General features: G+C 46.0%; 1 protein-coding gene across 1 annotated transcript; it reads left to right on the top strand.

The window, feature by feature from the left end:
- Positions 1-5,239: 5,239 nt before the first annotated feature.
- On the top strand, positions 5,240-9,527 carry LOC122565439 (N-acetyllactosaminide beta-1,3-N-acetylglucosaminyltransferase 3-like). Its single transcript, XM_043721424.1, has 2 exons — positions 5,240-5,274; positions 7,188-9,527. The coding sequence occupies exon 2, from the start codon at positions 7,195-7,197 to the stop codon at positions 8,359-8,361; it is 1,167 nt and encodes a 388-aa protein (XP_043577359.1). The 5' UTR covers positions 5,240-5,274; positions 7,188-7,194; the 3' UTR covers positions 8,362-9,527.
- The last annotated feature ends 274 nt before the right edge of the window (positions 9,528-9,801 follow it).

The raw sequence follows: 9,801 nt of genomic DNA, 5'->3' as shown, positions 1-9,801 counted from the left end.
CTCTCATCCATACGCTCCAAACACTTTCTTGAGGCCATCTATTTCACCTCCCTGGCCCACTACCCCATGACACGTCCATACTGGGCCTCCTCCACCGCCTACACAAGGCCACCTGCCAACTGGAGGAGGAACATCTCATCTTCTGCCTCGGAGCCTCCAACCACACAGCCTCAACGTTTTTTGCCAGTTTCCACCCTGCCTCCCCAACCCATCCCAGATCCAACCCTCTGACATGGGCACTGCCCTCTTGACCTGACCTTTCTGTCCATCATCCTTCCCACCTATCCCAATGACCCATCACAATCACTCCAACCATGCGCCATTCCAGCTACCTTTTTTCCCTAGCCCCCGGCCCACCCCCTATTTATTTCTCTGCCTCCTTCCCTTTCCCCAGTCCTGGTGAAGAGTTAACCTTGAAACTTGCTCCTCAGATGCTGCTTGACCTGTTGTGCTTTTTCCAGCACTACACTGAGTTTCACAGCATCTTTCCCTTAGCAGGGAGACTGGAATTAATTAACTAATTAAATATTGTTTTAAAGTGTTGTCTCTGTTGGGAAGAGCAGAATTGTAGAATTTATACACTATGAGATCTCTGAAGTAGTGATGACTTAACAACCAGATAATTGGCCTTGGTGATGTTGGTTGACAGGTAAATATTGATCAAGAGTACAGGGAGTAACACACCTGCATGATATTGTCACAGTTGTTTATATCCTCTTGAGCAGGTCTGATTAAGTAACTTGTGCATGGACGATGCCTCCCCTCCATTAAATCACTACTTGGTAAGTTACTGCACTAAAGTGCTATCTTTGAATACACGGCAACTAAATAACTCCGTAATGAGTCAGTGTAGCACTGGAAACGCACAGCAGGTCAGGCAGCATCCGAGGACTAGGGGAGGCAACGTTTTGGGCGTAAGCTCCTCAGGAATGTGGGGAAGTGGGGTGGAAGAGGATGTGGTGGGGCTCACCCTCAACAACTTCTCCTTCCAATACTCCCACCTCCTCCCTACCAAAGGGGTACCTATGGGCACAGGGTGGTGGGGTTGTTTAATGAGTGTGTCCCAGAGATGTTCCCTGAGCATTCTGCTAGTTGGCGTCCTGCCTCCCCAATGTAGAGGAGACTACATCGAGAGCAATGGACACAGTAGATGAGGTATTTGGATTATTTTGGCCAGGCTGCTGCGCTTTTCCAGCAACACATTTTCAGCTCTGATCTCCAGCATCTGCAGTCCTCACTTTCTTCATGAATATTGGTGGACAGCCTATCCTCAAAAATAATCCAAACACCTCATCTACTGTGTCCATTGCTCTCGATGTAGTCTCCTCTACACTGCTGCGCTTTTCCAGCAACACATTTTCAGCACCAATATTCATACCAAACTCACTGGCTCCCACACTTACTTTGGCGACACTTCCTCACATCTGTTTCCCACAAGGATTTGTTTCCATTTTTCTAGTTTTCTTATTTTTATGTCTGCTACCTCTAGCATAATTTTTCTCAACTGAAAACGTTCCTCCCTGCCACACTTTCCTTCATAAACTGTGGGGGATAGTGCCCTCAGCCTTGTCCAACCCATCTCCCACACTTTTCTCTCACCTAGTGAGTTTTGAGAAGATTTGTAGCTCAGGTTGAGGTTTTGGATAAAGGTTTGCTCATTTGCTGGACTGGAAGGTTCATTTCCAGATTTTCGTTACCTTACTAGGTAACATATTCAGTGGGTCTCAGGTGAAGCAATGCTGAAAATTCCTGCTTTCTATTTATATGTTTTGGGTTTCTTTGGGTTGGTGATGTTATTTCCTGTGGTGAAGTCACTTCCTGCCCTTTTTCTCAGGGGTGGTAGATGGGGTCTAACTCGACGTGTTTGTTAGAGTTCTGGTTGGAATGCTATGCTTCTAGGAATTCTCGTGTGTGTGTGTGTATGTCTTTGGTTTGTCCTAGGATGGATGTGTTGTCCCAGTCGAAGTGGTGTCCTTCCTCATCATGTGAGGATACTAGTGAGAGAGGGTCATGTCGTTTTGTGGCTAGTTGGTGTTCATGTATCCTGGTGGCTAGTTTTCCACTTGCTTGTCCAATGTAGTATTTGTTACAGTCCTTGCACGGTATTTTGTAAATGACATTAGTTTTGTTTGTTGTCTGTATAGGGTCTTCCAAGTTCATTAGCTGCTGTTTTAGTGTGTTGGTGGGTTTGTGGGTTACCATGATGCCAAGGGGTCTGAGTAGTCTAGCAGTCATTTCAGCGATGCCTTTGATGTAGGGGAGAGTGGCTGGGGTTTCTGGACGTGTTTTGTCTGCTTGTTTGGGTTTGTTGCCGAGAAATCGGCGGACTGTGTTCATTGGGAACCCATTCTTTTTCTCTCACCTGTTCCCCTGCTTCCTGGAACAACCCTCAACAAGGTTCCTCTCCTCACTTTCCGACCCACTAGTCTCCACAATCAAAGGATCATTCTCTGGCATTCCCGCCACCTCCCAGCAGGATGCCACGATCCAAACAGACCTTCCCCGTTCCCCGCCACTGTCAGCATTCCAAAAGGGCCATTCACTCCGTGACACCCGACCTACTCCACCATCACTCCTTAACATGCCTTCGCTCCCTGTACTTGCCCATTCACTTCCTCCCTCCTCACTGACCAAGGCCCCGAACAGGAGAAGCAGCATTTTTTGGAGACTTCTTTCGATTCTGTAAATTGTATTCACTGCTCTCCTTTACATTGGTGAGATTAAACGTAGAGTGGGTAACTGCCTTGCAGAGCACCTCTGCTTCATCCTTTGTGGTAACCCAGCCTCCCAGTTGCTTGCCATGTCAGTAATCCACCTTCTGTTATGCTAACGTTTCTGTCCTGAACTTGATAGTGTTCCAATGCAGCAAGTTTGAGAAACAACTCATCTGCCACTTCACCACTTTGTAGCCTCAAGGTATCAAGATTGAAGTCCATAACTTCAGAAACTGACTGCACTTTTCTTACATTGTCTTCTCTGGTCGACCTGCCAAATCCCACAGGGTTGTCTTATTTGTGTCTTGCTTACTTTGTCCTTAAAGAGGACCCATTTTCTCCTTCACACACCTTAATTTATACCCTTTTTGTTTTAATTCACTCTGGGACATGGATCTTACTGGCTGGGCCAGTGTTTGTTACTCAGCCCTAGCTGCCCTTAAGAAAGGCTGGTGATCTATTTCCAAGGCAGAATGAGCGATTTGGAGGGGAACTTGCTCATAGTGGTCTTCCCATGTATTTGCTACCCGAACCTTTCGAAATGGAAGTGGCCATGGATTTGGAAGGTACTATCTAAGGACCTGGTACAGTGCTGTGTATCTTATACACAGTGCTGCTACGGAGTGTCAAGTAGGCCGCTTTGGTCTGGTTGCTGTCAAGCTTCTTGAGTATTTGTGCAGCTGCACCCATCCAGGCAAGTGGGCAGAATTCCACCACAAATAAAACAGAAGAACTGTAGATGCTGGAAACCTGAAACAAAAACAAACTGCTGGAAAATCACAGCAGCTCTGACAGCATTTATAGAGAGAAATCAGAGTTAAAACCGTGGATGCAGCACTGCTGTCTGACAGCGCTAGAGACCTGGGTTCGATTCCAGCCTCTCATGTCTGTGTGGAGTTTACATGTTCTCCCCCGTGTCTGTGTGGGTTTCCTCCTACAATCCAAAGATGTGCAGGTTAGGGTGAATTGGCCACGCTAAATTGCCAGTTGGGTTCAGGGATGTGTAGGTTAGGTGCATTAGTCAGGGGTAAATATTGAGTAGGGAATGGGCCTGGGTGGGTTACTGTTTGGAGGGTTGGTGTGGACTTGTTGGGCCGAATGGCCTCTTTCCACGTTTTGGGGATTCTATGCACCAGAGCTGCTGAGATTTTCCAGATATTTCTTGTTGTATTCCATCCCATTCCTGACTTGCACTTTTTGTAGATGTTTGACAAACATTTTGGGGATCAGGAGATGAGTTAATCACTGCAGGATGCCAAGCCTCTGACCTGCTTTTGAAGTCACAGTAATTACTTGGCTAATCCAGAGAGATTCTGATCAATGGTAACTCCTTTGGCGTGGCAGGAGTTGGTGCCCGAAGATCCAGACATTGACATTTTGGGTGTGTTTGCAGTGTTCAATCACAACAACTTTTATTTCGCCGACACCTTTTTAACCCTAGCAGAATATTCTAAGCTGCTTCAACAACCTCTCATCAGGAGAAGAACTGACATCGCATCAAGAAGCAACCACTAAAACAAACAGCCAAATGATCACTTTCCCATAAGAATGATTTTATATAGCAGCTAAAAGAAGAACTGAGTTTAAAAAGCTGTCTTCTGTGTCTCTCGCGGGCTCTGTTGTGCTCTCTTGCTGTCTGTGCCTATGTGTGCCTCTCCTCTTTCAATCTGAAGAAATCATACTGGGTTAGAAATATTAACTCTGTACCTCTCTCCACAGATGCTATAGGACCTGCTGAGTTTCTCCAGCATTCTGTGTTTGTTTCAGATTTACAGAATCTGCAGTATTTTGCCTTCATTTGTTCATTTAGTTTGGACTCCCTTTTTTACTTTGGGTGTTGTACAGGTCATTCTGGTATAACATGTGTTACATCACTGCGAATTCACTATAATGCAATTGATGAATTGTGGACACTGTTTGGACAATGCAAAATTTCTGCCATATTTTCTCCAGCGGTTTTCCATAGCGTGATGTTCTGTACTGCGAGGGTGCAGAGGAATGCTGCTGGTGTGTTATAGCAGGATGACCTGTAGGTTGTTTAATGTTAAATTAGATATTCCAGTTTCGACTTTCTGGATTAGACTCGTGGCCCCAATTTATAAATAGTTTGGGCTTTGAGAGGGTGGGGGGGGACTGGTTCAGGAGTTTTATACACAGGCTGACCCAAAGGTTCCTTTCATTTACTGGGAGGTTTCTTATGAACAGTTTTGGGTTCCTTCTCTAAGGAAAGATACATTTACCATGGAGAAGGTTCACTAGGGCTGGTACCAGGTAAGGAGGGATTTACTTGTGAGGAGAGGTTGAATAGATTTGATCTGTTTTCTTTAGAATCTAGGGTTAAAAAAAAGTGTGGCAGCCTTATTGAAATATACAAGTCCTTCATCCCTGGTATCATTTTTGTAATCTTCCTCTGGATCTCCTCCTATGCAGCGTGTCTTTCCTTAGACACAGGGCCCGAAACTTCTCTCAATATTCCAAATGCAGTCTGACCAGACTCCGCAGTACATCTCTGCTCTTGTATTCTGGCTGTCTTGGAAAGAATACTTTGGGGAGTCAGGAGGTGAGTTAATCACTGCAGGATGCCAAGCCTCTGACCTGCTCTTGAAGCCACAGTAATTACTTGGCTAATCCAGTTGAGTTTTGGATCCATGGTAACTCCCAGGATGATGATAGTGGGGGTTTCAGTGATGGTTATGCCATTTAATGTCAAGATGTTTGCTCGCCAATTAAATTGAGGCTCCCTGCATCCATTTACAGAAAGATGCACTACTTACGGAATCTATAATCTCATAACTACTTCACTCATGACAATTTTATAGCTACCCTGTGTTTCTCATTATTTATTTCTAATTCATTTATGTGACTGGCTTATGGATAGCTTTCCTCTGCCTTCCTAATTGCCAGCCGAAGCAGCATATTAACCTGACGGGAATCCTGAACTGGGACTCTCCAATCCCTTGGGCTTCAGATTTCCGAAGGCTATTTTCCACATGAGGAAAGGCTATGCCTCTATCCTTCCAACCAAAGTGCATAACCTTGCACTTTCCCACATTGTATTCAGTCTGTCACTTGTTCGCCCACAGTCTTTACCTGTCCAAGTCCTTTTGCAGCCACCTTGTTTGTGTGTGCGTTCATAGGATGAGGGTGTCGTTGACTGACCAGCTTTTGTTGCCCATCCCTAGTTGCCCTTGAGAACCACCTGCTCTGGGTTAACTCTCCATGCTGTTAGGGAGGGAATTCCAGGATGTTGACCCACCTTTTAATCCAGTTACCCTTACAAATGTAACCACATGACATCTGATTCCAGTTTTCCCCCTTTCAAACTGTGGGGTGAATTCTATCATATTATAGTCACTGCCTCCTAGGGATTCCTTCACTTTAAGCTCCCTAATCAAATCTGTCTCATGACACATCACCCAATCCAGAATTGCCTATTCTCTAGTGGGCTCTACCACAAGCTGCTCCCCAAAAAATCTTATAGGCATTCCACAAATTTCCTTTCTTTTCTTAGATCTGCTGTCAACTGTTTTTCACAATCTTTCTGCATATTGACGTCCCCCATGATTATTGTAATAGGCCTTTCTAATGTGTCTTTTCTATTTCCTGATTTATTTTCTTTCCTACATCCTGACTAGGAGAAACGTACGTAATGCCCGTCACCATCTTTTGTTTTCCCATTGTGGTTCCCTGACCCTACCTAGACTGATTCTGCACCTTCTATACCATTACTTGCTAATTTCTTACTAATGAGGCAACCTGAGCCCCTCTACCCATCTGCCTGTCCTTTTTTGTTTGGATATGTGTCCTTGGATATTTAGTTCCCAGCCCTAATCCCCATTGCAGCCACATCTCTGTGATTTACGCAGCATTGTACCCACTGATTTCAATCTGTGCTACAAGCTAATTTATCTTGTTTCATACACTGTGTGTACTAACACCCCTTGGGGCTGTGTTGACTCCCTCCCTTCCTCATAGTTGTCCCCTTACCTCCTTATGCCTGAGGCTGGATTCCCTGACTATTTTCATACTCTCTGTCCTATTTCTTGTTCTGGAAACTTTGATAACTCTCTGCTTAGCCCTCCTCCACTTTAGCTTTTTATAATTTTCTATGCAACTGAATCCCAACTGCTCCCCTCATTTCCCCCTAAACTTCACCCCCCCTTACACACATACACACACATATTTAGTCTAAAGGCCTACACACCCATGGTTATGCAATTCACCAGGACTCTGCTCCCAGTATAATTCTATCCCACTGGAACAGATCCCTCCTTCCCCAGTGTCCTATGACTCTCCTACAGGATTACCAGGTGAGCTGTGATCTCACTGAATGTAGATTACTTGATGGGCTGAATGGCCTCATTTTGTTCCTATGTTTTATGATATAAGGCACTGTTTAAATGCAAGTCCTTGCTTTATCTTCTATCTTTAATTTTTGACTTTTTTTGTTCCTTTGCTCCCTTATGCTGACAGGTGCAGAATGCGAAGACATTTCAGATTGCTTGAAAAGTTTGGTCTGGTGTGCATTGGAACTCTGGGATTGGTATACATTTTCAGTCACAACAGCCCATCGGAACCGATTGATGTTGTGTCCCGGGAAGAGCACCAACCTGTCGGCTTGCCTGACCTCGTTGCTGTCCAAACAGAGAAACCCAAGCACATTCCCACGTGCAGAGAAAACACGAGTGTCTCGAGTTTGCCAACATTTGCGGTTCAGCCGCAGAATGTGAAGGACTTTCTGAGGTACAAGCACTGCAGGGATTTCAATCTCATCCAGAACGTGCCCAAGAAATGTGGAGGGCCAGAGAACTCTCACAATGTCTTCCTGCTGTTGGTGATCAAATCCGACCCCTTCAATCACGACCGACGGGACATGGTGAGGAGGACCTGGGGGAAGGAGCGGAGATTCCAAGGGGTCCAGATCAAGCGGGTCTTCATCACCGCCCTGTCTCCCAATGAACATGAGCAGGCGAAGTTGAACCGGGTGTTGGAGCTGGAGAACCGGCAACACCGGGACATCCTGCAGTGGGACTTCCTGGACACCTTCTTCAACCTGACCCTCAAGCAGTTCAAACTGTTGCAGTGGCTGGACGTCTATTGTCCCAAGGCCCAGTTCATCTTCAATGGAGATGATGATGTCTTCGCCAACAGCGACAACATGGTGGAGTATCTGCAGGGCATGGAAGCTGGTAAGAAAGGAGGCCAGCATCTCTACGTGGGACATCTCATCGCCGGTGTGGGCCCCATCCGAGAGAGGTGGAGCAAGTACTATATCCCTGAGGTGGTGACCTCCTCCCAGTCCTACCCACCTTACGCTGGCGGAGGGGGCATCCTCATGTCGCGGCACACAGCCAGTGTCATTTACAGCGTAGCCCGGGAGATCGAGGTCTTCCCCATCGACGATGTGTTCTTCGGCATGTGCCTGGAGAAAGCGGGCCTGGCCCCCAAGTCGCACATGGGTTTCCGGACGGCTGGGGTCTGGGTACCATCCCCCGAAGATGACTCGTTTAACCCGTGTTACTACCGGGAGCTGCTCCTGGTGCACCGCTTCCGGCCGTATGAGCTGCTCCTGATGTGGGAGGCTGTGCACAACAGCAGCCTCCGCTGTGCACGCTCACCTCTGAGGGTGGCACTGCCACAGACGTAGGGCATGGTGCTGCTCCGGATGCCACACTGGGGGGGGTGTGTGTATCTTGGAAGAAACCCTTCCCAAAATACTTCAGCAGCTGACCCGTCCCCTTCCTAGCCTGCTTTCCAACCCCCCCTCCAACAGGGGGATCTCCTGTTTTGATGATTATCCAGTCGCTCTCCTTCTGAAACCATGGCCCTCCAGCCACTGACTTCTCCGGGATGTCAACCATGTGGGGCATCGCAGTTCAGTCCAAGGTGCAGCTGGTTTTATGGTCTGGTGTCCCACTGAGGCTTATGCAGAATGACTAAGATCAGAAGCTCTGTTGTGTTGTCACACACACACACACACACACACACACACACACACACACACACACACACACACACACACACACACCCCAACAAACACTGAGCCACGCACGCAATCTGTGCCTTGAGCCAAGTTCTCTTGTGCCTGGACAGTATTTCCAATTATTTTAACACTCCTTGTTCCCCACCCCAACCTCCATACCAATCTTTATGCCCCACCCAAAGCCCAGAGGGATTAATAACAATTTAGCAGAGGATCATCCTATCTAGAATCCATGAGTTTGGTTCAGGGGGAGAATCATTCCAAGTTGTTCATGAGCCATTTCAATGCTGCAGTGTGGTGTGAGTGGTTGGGTGAGATGGGGTCAGTGGGTGGCCTGGATGTGCTGAATACCATCCCTCATCCTCTTAATTCCAACTTGATCCCAAGGTTTCCATCCAGTGGACAACCCGAAGTGAACAGTCTTCCTCTTCCTGGTTTCCTTTTTGATCAAGGGAGTGGGTTTAACTTCCCAATTCTTGTTTTGATAAGGGCGACACCTCCATGATGCAAATTTAGACTCTGATACTGATTTTGTATTTTTCTTCTTCACTTAAGAAGAAGCTATTGTTTATACTAATGGTGAGATTGTTTAAAAAAAATTGAAGAAAGCTATTTCCTCATTTTATTATTTTAAGTGGATTTGTTCAGACTAAGCAGCCTGTGCATGATCAATGACAAAGAGACAGAGGAATATGAAAGTTACTGTCAGACATAAGTGATGTAACAAATCCTATGTTCAAAAATACTTTGGTCTAAAGTCCCCAAAATGTGTAAAAAGCATTAAATAAATACAATCTGTCTTTCTACCAAGATTTAAATGCAACTTCCAATTTGCTTCGTGTTGTTACTTTCCTTTATGTCCAGTGTTTTTTTTTTAAAGACATAAAATTGGCTATTACACATTTAATGCCAAAGGTATTAAAAGGTTGCAACATTCACCATAAAATGGACAGAGCCTCATGTTTGATCCCACAATACTTTCAAGTCCCAGCCTATTGAGCAATAATAAAGCAGGAGGTGTTATTTAGTCACGCAAAATGAATGGCATGGGGGGCATGGAGAAACATGGAATGGTTTGAGCCATTGAAGCTGGTCATTTGGCCC

The sequence above is a fragment of the Chiloscyllium plagiosum genome, chromosome 31 (genome assembly GCF_004010195.1).
Source record: "Chiloscyllium plagiosum isolate BGI_BamShark_2017 chromosome 31, ASM401019v2, whole genome shotgun sequence".
NCBI lineage: Eukaryota > Metazoa > Chordata > Chondrichthyes > Orectolobiformes > Hemiscylliidae > Chiloscyllium > Chiloscyllium plagiosum.
Note: the sequence above shows the minus strand (reverse complement) of the source record. Positions and strands in the feature narration are given on the sequence as shown.